Genomic DNA, 18282 nt, shown 5'->3' on the forward strand with positions numbered 1-18282 from the left:
TTTAAGCGGATCATTGACTTCAAATTGCCAACAGGTGAGAGTGTGACTTTGTGTTTGGCCCGTTGAAGGTGGATGTTGATTTTACTCATTTTCATTCTGGGTCGGCTGGAGCACCCTGAGTTTAATAAAAGATTCCAATAAAAGATGGAGATCTGTACACTCAGTGACTCAGTGTTCCTGAGTGACTTTTAAAAGTCACTCAGGAACACTGAATCAGTTTGTTGAGGTCTCTCTCTCTCTCTCTCTCTCTCTCTCTCTCGCCATGTCACAAAGTAAACTTCACGCCTGACTTGTGAATCATAAAATGCTTTAATGTTCTTTCAAGGCTCAGCAGAAGTAATCATGGGGGATCACCACCACAGTGGCTCGTCCACACGGAGACAATTAAAAGTGCCCTTTAACGTGACCGAAACAAAAATAAAATCATGTAGAACAAATTCAGGCATCGACACGGACAAGATGCATAGAGATCCGACGGAGGACGTAATAGAAAATACAGTACAGCTGAATAACTACAAACAACGTGACACTGAACTCTATTGGCACAAAAGGTGTCGTCTTTTGACTCCACTCTGAAAATCACACACAGGTAAATGGCTTTTTCTAATCATAGAAAAAGAGATATAGAATTTTTTAATTATTTTTTTTTTGCACACATACATGGCTCCAGACCTTTTTAAAACAGGAAGTTTCAAACAGCAAATTGAGTAAAACTGTGGCAGTTTTCATTGTGGAAGTGCAAGTTTTGACTGTATCGTCCAAAATAAAGAGTCTCTGACACACACGCACACCCACACACACACACACACACACACACACACACACACACACACACACACACACACACACACACACACACACACACACACACACACACACACACACACACACACACACACACACACACAACAAATAAATAATACAAATAAATAACCACAAACAAGACAATACAATAATAGGTATGTCATTCTTGAAAAATCCCTTTCTGCTGATTTCAAAAGGTCCATGCTTGAGTAAATATAAAAACCTGTTCTACGTTCTCCTCTCGACCTCAGCACATATTTTTCTCTGTTTCGCCATCTAAACGTCCTGCATCCATCACTTCATGTTTCTAACAAGATGTTATGAAACTAAAAGGGAGTCATGAGACACCCTGGAAAATATGCAGATCACTACTTTTAGTGGTTTCTCACATATTTCATCCTTCTGTCTCTCAGCCAGTCGAATCTGTTCAGACATGTTTCTTCTGTCATCTAACGTCTGCTGTGAATCTGCACGTCCCCTTCCTAAGTTAAACTTTATGTAGGCTGCAATAAGTCATCTGACCCACGCTCACACCCAACATGTGATGTGGGAAACTTCAGCGAAGTAAACAAGAGAAGAACTTCTGCTGTGGAAGGGAAGTGAAACTGAATCCAGTCTTTTGTTCGCCGTCTGCGCATGAAGTTCACTCGGTCTTTACACCTCCTCACTTCTCCAGTAAAACCAAACTCATCCTTCCTTCACCGATCACTTTCTGATGCCTTCTCAAACCCGATTGGAAGGAACATGAATCAAATAAACGTCATTTCTTTTCTAACAGATGATTAGTTTTTCATGCACAACAAACTGATAAGTTTGAATAAAGAATCAGCTCTAGGAGTGACTGTCAACACAAACGACAACATATCAACGTTTTGCCGTGTAGGTAGAACAAATTAAGAAAAAAAAAAGGAAGTTTGAGCACAGCCAAGTTTGTTATCTGTCCCAAAAGACCCCACCACCACCACCCCACCCCCACCCACCCAATGCCCAACATGGGCCCCACCGGGGCCCTATGAGCTGATGATCTGCCCGGACCAGGTCTCGTGTTTCGTCCCCGGGTTGAGGTGTGTGATCTTCACATCCACCGCCTGCACCTTCAGGTTCTTGGGGGGAACCCGGCACACTTTGTACGTGACTTCGTCGCCCTCTACCGGGACGTACTCCCCGTCGATGCTGGAGCACAGAAAACAGCCAAAGTTTGAGGGAGAATACATAAAGAAATCGTTTGCCACTGGAATAAAGATGCTTTGTCTTTACGAGGGACCACCACCATATTCTGGAAGATCTGGGGTCCATTTCTAGAGGTAATGAAAAGGATGAATCCCCTTCTTATTTCTAACTAAGGTCTGTTTGGAGTTCTAATGCTGCGTGACATTTGGAGGCCAAAGTGTGGCTGCAACAATGGAAGACATACAACTTAATGTTGTCTGGCTGTGAGCGGACTGATTTATACATTTATTACTTTCACTTTCATATCTATATTTACCTTTGTTAGTATTTTTTTGTTGTGGTTAATATGATTGTTGTTGTGTTTGATTGTTTTTATTAGTATAGTTTGTTTACTTTAATTCACTTTAATTTAATTAAATTTTAATACATTTTAGGGGTTCTGCTTGATGGGAAATGTGTGACTCTTAGTGTTAATTGCTTCCATTATCTTAACCAATAACAGCTTTTCATTCATACATGTGATTGTAGTTCTCTGACAAAACCCAATACACAAAGTTTGCCAGAAAAAAAAACATCTCCCAAGAGGACAAATTAGGAACAACTGGGTCTATTTGTGAAATTAGTAATCTAAGTCTTATTTGTTATTTTTACACTTTGCAAAGTATTCCTTCCTGGAAGTTTTTGAACACAGGCCACACATGTTTGACACTGTTTATCTAGAGCAAAGGATGTCGAACACATTTCAGTTCAGGAGCCACAATAGCAACATAAACTCTAAATCCCTGCAGCGTTTTTTCTTAGTTTGAAATGCAAAGAAATCAACACATTCCAAAAATGTTGAGATTTATCACACAATTTCTCAATAAATATAAATGCAACCTGATATTCTGGAATGCCACCACATTGTGTTTCTGCAGACTAATGTTGTTAAAAGAATGTCACTTTGATTACACCAGTATTTCTGCTGCCTTTAGTATGATCTTCTTTCCTCCCAGAAACTTAACCTCGTGTTTTGGCTTTAGTCAAATGAGTTGTCTGGCTGTTCGCTGAACTCTCGGCTATAAGCATTGTTTCCCCGCTTCCACTTCAGTGTTTCTTCTGCTCTAACAGAAACAGTGCGACCACTAGTGGACAAATGGAGAACGACAGTTACCTATATATTTTTTATCTATCGTGCTTCCTCAGGCCTCATGCTTTACAACCTCTGACTTACAACCGCTGTTTGACCCATGCTGCAGATATTTGGACGCCGGATAAGAGGATCATCCTGTATAATCTGTCTGCAGATGGTTTGCTTTTGCTGAGGCCCAGGTAACATTTGATGTGCAGCGTGTCCTACATAAAAAAAAAAGAAGCTTGAATCAACTCTGTTACACTCTTAGTGCATGTCTTTTTATTACCAGGGAAACAACGTCCTTGGAGAAATGATAAAGCAGATATATTCCACTGGAAGTAAAAAAAAAAAAAAAAAAAGCAGCTTTCTATCTGAACATATGTAAAAGTTGTTGAGTTCTTCGTGTCCTTCGTGTGAGTCTACGCTGCAGATTCGCAACTATTCGGCGCTGCTTTAAATCAGCTAATGCGTGTTATTGGTACTCACTCGGAGATGTGGACGAAGATGTCTTCCCCGCCGTGGGAGGGCCGGATGAAGCCGTGACCTTGTGACCTGGAGAAGTTCTTACATACGCCCTTGAAAGCTGGACCTGAGTGAGCGCGGACAGTGCTGCAGGGAAACAGAGGAGGACGAGCCTCGCATTAACAATGAACGATTAAAGCAAATGCACTTCTACCTTTAATTGAACTAGTTGTCTTAGGGTCCTCATAAATCCTCCGGGTAGATGTTTTAATTTCCGGAAAAGGTTTTGTAAATATATCTCAATCACTGATAGTATTTTGTGTGATATATTCTGCTGTTCATTCAAGGAAAACTGCAGATGTGAGCCGACTGGTAGACGCGTTCGTGAACGTATTAAGAAAAGCAGATGAACTCCTACTCGCCGCCTCATAATGTCACAACGCGACAGCAAAAGACATGAGAGCTCTAATCTGCTGAGTCACAGCGTAAACCGCACCGTACTTAACCATCTGTCTGCAATCCTGCCACTATTCAGCGAGCAGCCAGACTGCAGCTGTGGAGGAGTTCACATCTTGTACTGAGCGAAACGACCCGACGATGTAAAAAACATCTGAACCAGGCGAAAGTGCTTGAATGGAAGGTTTTTCTGGAGTTAAAACCAAAATACACAAGCGTCCTGTCATCAACTGTGGAACTTCGAATCAGTGAATTTACAGTTTTTTATTAAAGTGCTTTGGTTTCAGTGGTTTGCATTGATATTTTTTTTTTTTGCGTTTTTGCTCAACTTTGTCTATGTTTATCAGTTTCATGTCACTCATTGATTTATAATGAGCAAGGAAGACGCGATGATGCAGTGACTGGAAGTGGAGTGTGGATGTTCTCCATGGGTCTGTGTGGTTCTGTAGTTGTTTCCTCCCCCGATCCACGTAAATCGATTTTTCAAATTAGGTGAATTAGTGGTTTTAAACTGACTGCTGTTCTAAGTGTCTTCATCTCTGTGTGAGCCCAGTGGTGACCTGACAACCCGCCCCAGGTGTATTCTGTTATTCACTGTGATGAGATCTGGCCTCTGTGATGCTGGCTTGGATTAAAACGGAGGGGGGGAAAAAAACAAACAAGCATTCATCATGTATTCATTACACTCTGATTAGATTACATTGAGATTATTTTCGTTATTGCGTAACATCATAATCGTTGCCATGAAAAAGCTTTCAGATACTAGGAGTGTCGCACTCAGTTCAGTTCACTGAAAACATTCAGTTCAATTTAATCCCAAAAGGGGCCGGACAATAATAGCATAACCTATAGATAGTAACTCTGACTTTTCTGAATGCTGTAGTGCAGGTAAGAGTGAGGACACTGGAAGGATGTGAACAATCAATGTACTTTGTACAAAAAACTAAGAATTGGTTTCGAGCTTTCAACCGCAGACTGTTCGCTGCAATTGACTGTTCGATTCTCGGTCTGGGACGAATTACAAGAAATAAAAACACATCGGCTGCAGTGAAAATGAGGAGACATCAGTAGACTTACATACACAATCTAAGGCAAAGTTAACTTTAAGAAACTGTGTATTTAAAGTGTTTGTGGTGGATTTGTGGAACAGGGTTTGTCAGAGAATGTCTAAATCTAAACTCTGTAAATATTCACATCTTTTCTTTATATTTCTATATATTTAGTATAATTAGATAGATAGAATAATGAGACAGGGGCAGGGATGTATTAGTTTTGCTTGTACAAACTCCTTTTTGAGCATTTCTGGGGTTTTGTTGTTGTTATTTTTCATGATAACATTTGTCTTCCACTTTGGTTTGAGATGAACTGGTTCATGTGTGAAGGGATGATACGTACGCAGAGTAGGTGCGGGTGCGTTTGGTCGGCAGCGGGCTGGGCAGTTCCCGAGGCAGCGGCGGCTCTTTCCCGTCCCCCCACACCCGGCTGCCCTCCCTCAGGAACGGGAAGGAGAGGGTGAGGGAGGCGTTGGGCGAGCGCAGCGGCGTCCTGGAGGGCGACGTGAGGCTGGGGTCCGCCATGTCGAGTACGTGATGGAGAGGGTGGGGATGGAGCAGGAGGAGGACGAAGAGGATGCAGATGTGGATGCGGCGCTTTCGTCACCGGGCGGCTGTTTGCTCAAGCTGCTGACGGGCAGCGGGCGCCTCGGTCTGTCCGTGAGTCCGGCTGCTTGGGAGATTAACCGTCTCCGTGTGGGATGCAGCCTCAGCGGTTATCCGGGTCAGCGCTGTCGCCTCGAGTCTGTCAGGAAGACCTGCTGGCTGAAAGGGAAAGCAAAGGGAGATCCATCATGTCATGTTCCTACCAGAGAGCACGATGAAGAATGAAGAGGAGCATCCAGCCAACGAAAACCTTATTCAGTGGCGATACGACAAGCAATTTTTGTGTTTACTCCTCTTCATTTTTCTTTTTTTCATTTAATGTCAAAAACATGTAAAAACATTCAATCACATTAAGATCACAGCTGTCACAGCGGTACAGCTAATCCCCGTGTTCCATGCAGCAGAGGCCAAAACAGGCTGAAGAGAGCTGCCTGCACTCTTACGTATTATGTTTTCACTTCACGTGCAGTATTTTACACATTGAACAACTCATACATGCCTGGTAACAAATACACCCAGTTCGAGATATAAAACTTTGCGTAGCCCCTTTGAATACCTATTTCGTGTCAATTAGTGTTTCAGTTTTCACCTTCACCTTTTGTAAGCCTCCCACTAGACTGCTGGTCCACTTCATATCCAATAATATCTACAACACGATTTCTCTCCTGAGCCACTGGAGACATCATAATGAATATGGAGATTACATTTTTATATCTATTTGACTTGCATCTATCCGTCTATCCATCTATCTATCTATCCATGTTTTCTCAATCCATGTACCCATTATCTTATTAATTTGATAATAGGAGAATTGCGAGAGCTGATATGTTATACTTCTGCCCGCTCTATTTTATATATGTACATTTCTCAAGAAGAAGAAGAAGAAGAAGAAGAAGAAGAAGAAAATTCTTTGCATATTCAAAATGAATAAAACAGAAAAAGCTTCTTTTTTTAAACAATTAAACTCTAAATGTATCCTGACCACAATCATTTCCACTTCAGCAGCATGATGAAACCTCCAACATGTTTTAAAGTTCCTGTTTGATTCTTCGTCTACATCCCTTCTGAACAAACTGACCGACTGTGTTTACTGAGGTGTTTGCAAACTCATCATAAAGACTGTGGTGCAGCTCTAAATGTTATCTTTTCAGCACGACTGTTCCCGTCGGCCGGGTCCCACGGAGTTCTTCCTGGTTTGGTGTTCAGTGAGCGTCACAGGCTGAAAGCAGCCCTTCAAGCTGTTCCAAGTCGGCCTGGAGCTCTTTACATGTCCTGCATGATGATTTCACCTTCACAGAGTTTTCTCACTTTCTTCTGAACTCCACATACAGGAAAAGCTAAAACTTCTTCATAACTTTACACCCTTTGGGCCGTTAACATCATAATCCAAGCTGATGACTATATAGACAGACCACCACTTTATAGTTAATAAGGGTCATGTGAACATTGAAAGTGAAACACATGAGTCTCATTTGTTTTTGTAAGTTTCTTATTGTCAAATAAGCGCCGATGAGTATCAGGAGGGAGCACTGTGTTTTCTAATTCTGGTTAAATTCAAGGGCTTTTATTACAATGTTTTACAAACAAACTAAATTTATTTTCAATTCTTTGAACTGAAACACTTTTAAATTGAAAATTGCAGCCTCTTTCTATGGTTTCAAATTAACACTGTTACATTTCATTTGTGATGAATCTGTAGGGGAAAATATTAAACTGACCAGAACTGCTCATAATTCATGATTTGTCACCTATAAATGTCTTCAATTGGGATGTATTTCTTATGGAATTTTGATATAAGGTTATAAAGTCTAAGGCAGGACTACTCTCCTCCACTGTAATCAAAATATCAAAATAAAAGCAACAATCTGGTGACCTTGTGAAGAGACTGGGAGTGAGATTCGTTTCTAAACAATAATGCAAAACATATGAGAAGGTTTAAAGCAGGGATTGTCTTGCCTCGTCATTATTTCTTCATATTTGTGTGTGTGTGTGTGTGGGGGGGGGGGGGGGGGGGGGGGGGGGGGGTAACAACTACACAAGCAGCAACAACTAAATTGATTCTGCTGTGATTTTCATGAAATCGTCATCTTTAGTTGTGATGAAATAGGAAGAAATCAAGTTGTCAAATATAGTAATGAAGGTTTAGAATCAGGGATGCCAGTAATTCTGATTTATCCATCCATCCTCTGCTGTTCAGTCAGGTGACCTTGCCCTTCAATCCCTGCAATAATCCGGATTTTCCGGCACGTTGATCGTCTCATTGTTATTTTGACGGTCTGCTCATGCAGGTTGATTCCACCGTCAGGAATATTCCAGAAAACACACGTTACATTTCTGTGTTTGTGTGCGTGCCCCATTCTCCCCCCCCCCCACACTATTTATTTATTTATCTATTTTCTGCACGCCCACTCCTTTCTATTGTGATGACGCATCACGCACCGTGACGTCACAACAGCTGCAAAGCGGGGCGTGAGTGGTGCGTTCGTGATGTCAGCGGGGCCGTTCCCATACGGAGTAAAAGCGACACAAACGTGAGAAAAACACGATAAAAAATTAAACAAACAGAGGAATTCAGCTGAGTTTCTACATCAATGTCAGTGATTTAATTAACGAGAGGTTTCTCGTGTTGATACAGGCAAGCAACAGCTGGAGAACATCTGGATGTATAGGAAAAATTAAAACAACAACAACATCTACTAGAGAATTAAGATAAATCTCTGCCCATCGCGGTCATGATGATGTCCAGACACGTGCTAATGAGCTGCAGGGTTTGTTTGTTTTTTGATTCGGACATCTGCACGATTGCATGAATTAGATTTTCCGCGAATGAATGAACTGCAATCACACACATGCTTAATCGATTCCTCTAGTGCATGCATCGTTTTACTCTCAGTGACACCAGTCTGATCCGCGCACGTTTCTGTTCGATCAAACAGAAAACGCGAGACACAACTTAGGTTTGAGAGGTCGGGGCGCCAAGCATCGATCCCCTGAACTGTCACAGATCAACAGATCCTACGTCTCCTTCAATGTCCTCTGGATTTAGCTGCTACTTTCATTCAGAACAGATGAAATGGTCTTAAAAAAATAGAAGAAGAAGAAGCAGCACAAAGCCCGCAGAGACTCAGATTGACAGAAATGTTACTTACTGCACCGGCTGCGCTGCGAGGCGGAGGACGATCAGCTGTGGGATTTAAACACCCTGTGTGTCTATTATATAACGAGGAATTTAATAAATAAGTCCCATAAATCCGCGCAGAGCGACGGAAAAACCCTGATGTGACGGAGGGAGAGAGCGAGAGAGAGAGAGAGAGAGAGAGAGAGAGAGAGAGAGGGCTGCTGAGTCTGCGCAGCTGGTGGAGATTCCGATGGCGTGATGTGACTCTGTGTGTGTGTGTGTGTGTGTGTGTGTGTGTGTGTGTGTGTGTGTGTGTGTGTGTGTGTGTGTAAGGGAAGTGAATACCAAAACAATGATCCCACTGTAGAGACATATTGCCTCTTTTAACACAGAATCTTCACGACAATCAAACTGTTGCCATGTGAAGGAAAAAAAAAATCAGGTTCTGCTCGTGATTTATTCCTCCTGCTTTTACCCCAAACACACTGCGAGCACTCTGCCTCACTTCTTCATGTTTCTTTTTTCATTACATTTGTTTTTTTTTTTTGTATTTCTTTAGTCATAATAATGACCTCTGGTTAAAACAAAATGGAGAAAAAATTTCAAATCTCATCCAATATCCAACAGTATTGATAATGTGCATGATATACTGTATTCTCTACCTCCCAATTTGTGTAGTTTGCTTGTTTGGTTCTTACTTTTTTTATTGTTCTGTTCACCCTATAAATATAAAGTTCTCATTGACATGAGATAATTGATTGTACCCTGTCTATCCTAAATGAAAGGTTGAAAAAAAATGGAAAATCCAAAAGAGATGTGTTCCTGTGTTAATTATAAGAATGATCAAGTAATGGAATTAATTTATAATGTAAAAAGAATGGACAAAAATGTAATTCTCTAAATGTGCAAATCTTGTAGAGATATGCAAAATACTGCACCTAAATGTGGCTCTACAAAGTATTAACTTGAGGGGATGAATACTTTTGCAATCGCTTTCAGTTTTTTTTTTTGTTTTCTAAAATAATTTGAAACCCATGTATCATTATCTGTAGAGCATTGTGTTGGTCTGTCACATAAAATCCCAATGAAATACATTTACTTTTGTGGTTTTAATGTGACAAAATGTGGAAAAGTTCAAGGAGTATTAATACTTTAACAAGCCACTGTACCCATTTAACCACCTATTCCCTCATCGTCATAACCTAATAATGCAAATTTAGTGTGTACATCCCACTGGGTAAATACACGTTCTGTGGGCAACAGTGCAGCAGTTTCAGTGCACACCACATGAAAACAGTCTATTTTTACTGCTCGACAAACTCTGCAGTCTGTCCCAGTTTCACAATAAACTGACACATGAATCGCAGCCCACTTGCGTCTCTCGATTGCACGATAAACAGGAAGACGACGCGTGCGAGTCGTGTGAACTCAGAGGGCAGATGTGTCTCCTCACTGACCCTCAAAACTCTGGTATGCAAAAGGCTGCGCGGTAATCCTCTCCGATTTTTATAAGCACACAAAATTCATCCCCAAACCGCCGGGCTCGGGGGGGAAAGGACCTTTTACTGTCAGATGATGTGGAAAAACGGACCACAAGCAGAAAAGTGAAATAAGGATCTAAAGACAATATCTCTAACAAAATAAAAGCTTTTTTCCCCCCAATTGAAGAGCACATTTGTTTTGGGTTATGACAGGCATTTCTGTAATTTAATTGTAATTACTAGCTTTCTTACATCTAAAGAAGACTATTGATCATATGTATTTCTTCAATGTTGACTCACAAAGTAATAATAAAATATAATATGTCCATCAAACTGAAAATACTTCATTACAATATCTCAATAGATCTTACACGAATCAATTTAATTAAAACATTATCTAAAGAAGTACATTGAGTATATAGCTATCTCTACATCATCGTGGTTGTATTTCTATTTTTGTTAGATTTAAAGTTTATTGCTTTCATGAAAGACGACCTATCATTATTAACAAATATTTTTATTGAATTATATATTGAGCCTGACTCACAAATAAACACTTAATGACTATAATTTAATATTGACGTCACTATTAGTCTGTCGAACTGTGGTAATAATGTCTTACCAAAAATATTTAAACAAACTTTAAGCTTTTTATTCCACACAAGGACAAAATTGTCTTGTTTTGACATCAGGAGCCAAATAATATTATTTTTTTTAAAAAGACAAAAAGAGGATATTGAACAGGAGTCCGGCCAGTAATGAATGTATATCAGATTAATCATCTACTGAATTAGAGGTAATTCCGTTTTTTCTTCTTCTTTGAACTAAGGGAGAAAACATCTTTCCAGCCATTTTGAACGTTAATTATTCTTCTATCAAACACTTTTAATAATAATACAACAAACTGTACATGTGAAGAGAAAGAAGAGGCTGGTGTGTTTCAGATGAACGAGTCCCAGACTGAAGCCTCCTGCTCCGGCCGCTGATCAGCAGGGATCCATCGTCTCTCTTCGTCTCCTACAAATAATGTCTTTTCCTGTCTTCTTCCAGTGCTAACTGTTCCACCAGGACAGCAGCCCCAGCCCCGGGTCACAGATGGTCCCCTGAAACAAAACGCAGTGGTGAAGCTGACTTACGATCACAGTTTCAACTCATTGCAGATTATTAGTACGCAGGGCTGATTAAATACTTATTATTAGAATTGTTACACTGAAAACTGTCATTTCTACTCCATGGTTACATCAAGTTTAAAAAAAAAAAAAAAACATTATTATGAATAATGACAACTGCTGCATTTCAATAATCTAAGCCTGGAAGGTGGATTATTTTCAAGGAAAAATCCAATAAGTGTTTTTTTTTTTAAACATGCAAACATAAACTTCAATAGGATTTTTGTGTGACTAAATTCTAACTTCTGATCTGTATAAAAACTTCTTATGAAGCTTTAAAATTCAGCAATTTCATGAATAACACCATGAAGCTGCTCTCTGAATTAAAACTCATATCAATGCAAAAAAAACAATTATTTGAACCATTTCGGACTCAACCAATCTACTAATGATGAAATCCTTTTCACATTTCATATTAAATTAACTACTATTGGATTTTATTCTGAAAGCTTGATCAGTCTTGTCATGGCCATTATGGTTTTACACTATATTGTTTAATTTGTCTTCACATTTATTTTAGATTCACTTCTGAAAATGTCTGTTTTCATAAAAGTTTTATCCTCCGAATGTTCCTTTTTAATAAAAAAATTAATAAAAGTAGACTTTCTTCTTATTAATCCCAAATAGGCGGGAAAGTTTTTGTTGTCTTGCGTCCTGAACACAGAAATTTAAAGTGATTTCAAAAGTGCTCTTCCTGATAAAGGAAGGTTTGTTTCAGGATCACTCCCTTCCACAGGACTTATCTCAGCAGTTCTATTGATCCTGAGGTTTTCTTACGATCAGAGTGTACGGCGGCTCCTTCTTCTCAGCGGCGTCCTCTGCCGCCGGCGCCGTCGACTGTCCCGGAGGGGCCGCCGCGTCAGCAGCGGGCGTGGCCGGGCCCGTCGGGGACGTGTCCACGAAGACTTCGTCCGCCACCCGGAAGCGGATCTCCTCGCCCTGGTCCATGTAGAGGTCGTGAGCGCCCTCGTCGGTCTCGTACTCCCAAAGCCACACCTGCTCGGCCTCGTCGCTGAGGAAGACGCTCAGGAAGGAAACGCCAGGATACCTCGCACACTAATGATCACACAGTTCTTTGTTTTTTTAATTAATTCGGGGGAATATTCTGGGGCAGGATACAACTTTGCGGGCTGCTGAAGAGACTCCGGAGGTATTAGGATGTCATCGAAGAAGCCCATCGTCACTGCGAAGAAGAAAATAATATTTACAAGTTTAAACGCAGCTCAGGTATAATCTTCAAATCTGACGCCTCAGCGTCTCAGCATGTCCACATGTCAAAGTGTCCTCAAGCGAGACACTGAACCTGGAAGATGGTTGAAAGAAAAACAATAACAGCCAAACAATCTACCTCATTATAAGATGAAGGTTCATATTATTATTAATATTAATGTCACCAAGCCGATCATTTATACAAAATTCAAACAGGGTGTGATTTTAAAACAAAAAAGTGCCAATTCATTTAAAAATATTAATAAATAATCTGACATGTGCTTTTTGACCTTAAAATGTTAAAACAAACTTGAGATGAACAGGAATCAACTTTAGTGCAATAAAGTCCACGGACCCTTTAGTTCCTTTGTAATTATTTTCTCTTTTCTTCTCCATTCAGGCAGGAAGGTTTTATTTTTCATCCACGCCTCGATGTTGAACATGTAAATGTATCCGACTCCAAATCACCGCGAATAACTGAGCCCGGTTTGAATTTTCCATGGAATTTGTGAAAGTTAAAGCACCAGAGAGCCAATCAAACGAAGACGTGTGTGACTCCTCGTTTAAAAGCAACACTGCTCACATCCACATGACTGCTTTCTTACAGAGATGAAACAACAACAAGCAAAACTGCGATCATCAGTTATTTTATGATTTATTTATTTTAATTCATTCACAGCTTTGCTCTAATGAGCTGCTGCTCTCTGGAACTCAAACGTCTTCGAGCTTTAAAGCGTCCAAAGACGCCACCTGCTGTTCAAACAGAGAATTTCACTGGGACTGATTCTAATGGCTCTCTTGTTCTGTAATTTTTTCTTTTAAAGGTACCTCGAACAAAAGTGATATTAAAAGTGAGGCCAGTTACCGTGGACTCCCTCCTGACTGCAGTACTTGATCTTGCCGACGAGGATCTCGTCGAGGAACGGGTGAAAAACCACGTACCTGAAATGAACTGACACAGAAAGAGAGAGAGGATCTGTGGGCAATCGGAAGAACCTAAACACAGAAATATCACTTTTAAAGTGTGAGTACAGAACAGACCTATTCAACCACACTGTGTTTCAATTAACGTGGAAGAAAGCGAATCCTACAGAGACTCCAGATCGAGATCGGAGGAGTCAAACTCACAAAAAGCCACAAGAAGCACAAATTGATCTCGGTGGGTGAAATTAAATACTTTAAAGTTCTTACAGATTCACAGCCGTCTACTTTTTGTTTAAGTATTCTCTTAATATTCCCAATTTAGAATTTCAACTCTGAATGGAGGTTAAGTACTTGTGTATATAAATTGAGACAAATGCCAGCACTTAAAGTCTTTGTTTTTCCAAATAACAATTCTATTCCTTAAAATTACATAATAATAAGAGATGTCAGGAAAATACTTTATTCAGTAAGTCTGAAGGAAACACGTTGATCGCAATGAATCACACTTTTCCTCTTTACTTTCTAATTTACACGAATTAATAGTGCATCAAAACAGAATCAAATCACATTCAGTCCGGGTTTTTTTTTTTGCACGTATATTCCAATATAATGATTGATATATATCGAGGAGTTCTAATCAAGCGATCCACGTCAGTAAAACGTGTTTCTGGACAGAACCACAGACGAAGAGCGTCGGTGTGGATAGAGTTTCACTAGACGATCAGGTCGAAGCACAAGTGTCCTGCTTTGATTTTATTTTCATGAATTGAAAACCTTTGGTGTGCGAGGCGCCGTCCCCAGGAAATATGTAGGAGTCCTCCAGTTTAGTGATGTCGTACAGGCAGATGCAGAGACCCACGTTGTAAACCACCTGCGGGCGAGAAAAGATAAAACATTCTAGAAACTTAGTAATTCATGTGAAAACAACCATGAAAACTTAAAAGCCAAATAACAAATATATTAAATACAATAAATCAGTCATGAAAGTCAGAATATGAATGCTGGTATTTTAATATAACACGTTTCTGTTTTTAACCAGAAGATGATAAACAACCAACTTTTGAATACTTTAACCTTTTTTTTAGGCGCACCAGTAAAAGAAAAATGCAATATTCACATACAACTATACTGCTTCTTTTAAATAAGGGATTAAGATACTATTATTTGCTCATATTTCCCAATAAACAATAGAATTGACTTGTTTTATTATGATTACTTCATGTATTCTCCATGACTTACCTGTAATAGTTGGGTTCGCTCTTAATTTCATCCTTTCTGTGCTTTAATGAGTCACAGTAAAGCCTGTATATATTGATAATTACAATGATTACTTATTCTATAAATACATTTACCTTGATTTACATGTGTAGTTTGGATCTTTCATCAATTATTTTTGCAATTACAGCTGTATGAGAACGAGGACGTTAGAACTGCACAAAAGAGGGATCTTCTCATTTTACATGATGAATAATTATAAACTTTAAAGTCGTCTATCCGTCCTGCAGATCATCTTCCAGCCTGATGGTGAAATGACACTGGATTATAATCTGGATGATCCAGATGTTGCGCTGCGGGGGGAGGAACTGACCTTGTTGGCCAGCTTCTTGTTGAGCTCCTCGGCTATCGCCTCGTTCAGCTGGCGGTGGAAGTCCCAGGGAGAGATCCGGACAGTGTCCACCATCTCCACCAGCACGAACATGACGCTCCCGATCAGACACACATACACACCTAAACACACACGCCTAAACACACACACACCTAAACACACACACTGAAACACGCCGAGTCGCTGCTGTCAGCGAGACAACAGGCGGAAGTTTAACCACAAATCATTTTTTCTTATAATTCAGATTCTTTTAAAAGTGATCCGAGTATTGGTGACTCTCAGTTAAAAACATTTGCGACACTACGGGAAGCGCCATGACACGACCACGTGGTTTAAGACAGCTCCGGTTTACGGCCTGTCGCAAAACTTAAAGGTACAGTACACCTTTTAGGCCTCCAATATTTTGAAATGCTTTAATTAAAATCATCTCAAACGTACAAACGTGGTAAAAAAAAAAAGAATAAAATACCGAATATTAATAGCTGTACCTTCCATGATGTATTATTTAAATGATATTTTAAATAGAATAGAAAAACTTTATTAATTCCAGTGGGAAATTATTTTACAGCGTTGCTCCACACACAATATGATATGGCAAATAGCACTGGAAAGTTGTTTTTTTTAAAGACAGAACAAAACTGTAAGTAAAATATTATATAATAATCTGCCCAAGGATTAATGGGGACAAATAAGCACGGAAAGAATAGAATTGAAAGAAATCACAGCAAACACCCTTTATCATTGTCTGCAGAAGGAGCCACAGTTCAGTCATTCATTTAAGTGATGTAATCTTTTAAAATACATAAAAAAAAAAAACTTAAATTGGTGGATAATATTAGCTCATCGGGAATAAATAGGTGGTGTAAATAGACCTGAGTGAAAAAATGACAGAAGAAACACGGAACTATTCACTATAGAATGGAATCTTTATTGATTTACTATTCACATTATAGTCATCAATATATAAGCTATAAAACCGCAGGCATTCTGACCGGTCTACTTTTACAAAATCACAGTTTAATTCTAAAGCAGGAGTGTGAGGATAATCATCACTATAAAACAAGACCATCTGTTAACAATTAATTTCTTATTTACTGCATTTGAACAAATGAAGGACGATTTTCACTTAAATCAGCAGGACTGTGTGAATGAAGCGCACCTGAGTACAGAAATCACAGAGCAGGCATGCAAACCAGAACAATGCTTTCATTCATCTACTGTTTGATTCATTACAGTAGCACTTTAAAACTCAAAGGCTAGAACCAGGAAACAAACCGCCGTCTTACATCACAGTTTCAGCAATCAAATATTCAGACAAGACCAGTCCTGTACAATCTTATACGCTGTACCCCATCAGAAAAGTAGAATATTTGGAGAGTTTGACATAAAAATAAGGAACAATCATATTTTTTGTATCAAAATAAGTCATGGTGATTATTACGTCTCAATGTTTTCATATCATCTTCAGCTGGAAATTAGATTTGAATGATCAAAGTGAGGAACAGAACAGGGACAACAGGTTTTAGTTGTTTTTTCCTGATTGATCAGTGGATTTTATTTTATTTTAACCTTGTAAAGAGTCATTCATTTCCTTGAGCTGTTCAAGAGACATACAAAACCTTTCAAAGACACTTTTCTGATATCAAGAATCCACTCTCCTTCCTCAAAACCAGCTTTAACAGTCAGCTACACTCTGACATGACATTTCTTTGTCCTAACAAACGATCCAGATGTGTTGCACAGACGTGTCAGCCAGTTGGTGACCATGACGAACAAACATGTCACAAAAACCACAGAGGCCACCCTAAAGTTCATAGCTCTCTTAGACAGGCAGGGTACAGCATGTGGCTTCCTCTCATTTTGTATGTTTTTAATATTATTATAACACTATTTATACATATATATATATATATAAACCCATGTATATATATAATTATTCTTTACTTATGTACACTACCCTGTAAACACTTCACCTTTATATCACATCATTTACACATGGGTTTACAGTTTGAAACTTGGGGAAATATCTGAGAAAATGGTAAAATTATTCTCAGTAATGAAATAGGAAAATTAAGTTTATACACATTTTCTATATTTGGGCACAAATGGTCTTTCTGCTTAAAGCTTAAATAGGTCATGTGTCAGTCATGTGTACGCTGAAGGTTAAATGTGGAGAGAAAAAAAAACAGACAAGTGCATCTAAAACTACATTTCTAACTCTACAAAGTGCTAGTACACAGGCGTCTGGACACTAGATTGTGCGTTAGTGTGCGATGGAGGTTTAAACCCTCCACGTGAACAAATAATAAACATTCAGTTCAAAGACACGGACACACGGTCGTCTCCCATCACAGAACACTCTGGCAGGTTCAGACGACGGCAAAGGACTGATGGAGAAATAATGGAGCTCAACACCGGAACAACACCGGAACAAAAAGTTGGACTTGGACGGCTCTCTAAAGCTTTCACAGATTTCAGCAGCATGTCTAACTACAAGCAAAAATGTTTGGAAGCAAGATCAAGTTTGTGCTCACAATGGATTTCTGAAATGTTACTGTGAATGGTGCCGAGTTCATAATCAACATGAATTTAGAGCGGGGAAGATTCAAAAGTGTTTTTAATTAAACGAGAACAGCGAAAATCAATGCATGCAGTTTGTAATCGCCTCAAAAATAGCTTGATAGGCCATGAAACCTATTCCTTAAATTTACAAACAAAGAAGACTGGACATAAAAGATGAATTTGATGGTCATCGTCACCAGGAAACCTCAACCCACTTGGAGTTTGTGGGAAACGCAAAATATAAAAATGCTGACACTGGTTGAAACGTTAAACAAAGTAATTAAACCTCCTTGTGGTTCAAGTAAGGAAAAGTAACTTACAAGAAAAGATCATCGTAGTCACAATATGTTTTCATAAGTAGTTTACAGAGTCATGGCATTTTTCCTGCTTCTAAATCAAACTGGTTAAACATGTTTTGAGCACAAACAAGATCTCGCTAATAAACATTATGGTCTGTAGCAAACTAGACTAGAACTTTCACAAGCTTCACAAATTCTCAGCTCATTTCACCGAAGGCAGCATGAGCAAAGAGGGACAGACACTCCCAGT

At 39.4% G+C, this 18282-nt stretch overlaps 2 protein-coding genes across 3 annotated transcripts; both read right to left on the reverse strand.

The window, feature by feature from the left end:
* Nucleotides 1–292: 292 nt before the first annotated feature.
* Nucleotides 293–9060, reverse strand: csdc2b (cold shock domain containing C2, RNA binding b). 2 transcript variants are annotated; one of them, XM_080487707.1, is made up of 4 exons: nt 8814–9060; nt 5402–5823; nt 3575–3697; nt 293–1977 (listed from the first exon to the last, which is right to left on the reverse strand). In XM_080487707.1, exons 2-4 carry the CDS (start codon nt 5581–5583, stop codon nt 1815–1817), a joined length of 468 nt encoding a protein of 155 aa, XP_080343833.1. In that variant the 5' UTR covers nt 5584–5823; nt 8814–9060; the 3' UTR covers nt 293–1814. The 2 variants fall into 2 exon arrangements, with proteins under 2 accessions (XP_080343833.1, XP_080343834.1); XM_080487708.1 differs by having other exon boundaries at nt 8799–8909.
* Nucleotides 9061–10464: 1404 nt separating this feature from the next.
* polr3h (polymerase (RNA) III (DNA directed) polypeptide H) lies at nt 10465–15551 on the reverse strand. The gene is made up of 6 exons (XM_080488225.1): nt 15154–15551; nt 14340–14436; nt 13507–13593; nt 12552–12615; nt 12210–12444; nt 10465–11366 (listed from the first exon to the last, which is right to left on the reverse strand). Exons 1-6 carry the CDS (start codon nt 15262–15264, stop codon nt 11316–11318), a joined length of 645 nt encoding a protein of 214 aa, XP_080344351.1. The 5' UTR covers nt 15265–15551; the 3' UTR covers nt 10465–11315.
* Nucleotides 15552–18282: the final 2731 nt, after the last annotated feature.

Source organism: Lipophrys pholis, assembly GCF_963383615.2.
Source record: "Lipophrys pholis genome assembly, chromosome: 19".
Taxonomy (NCBI): domain Eukaryota; kingdom Metazoa; phylum Chordata; class Actinopteri; order Blenniiformes; family Blenniidae; genus Lipophrys; species Lipophrys pholis.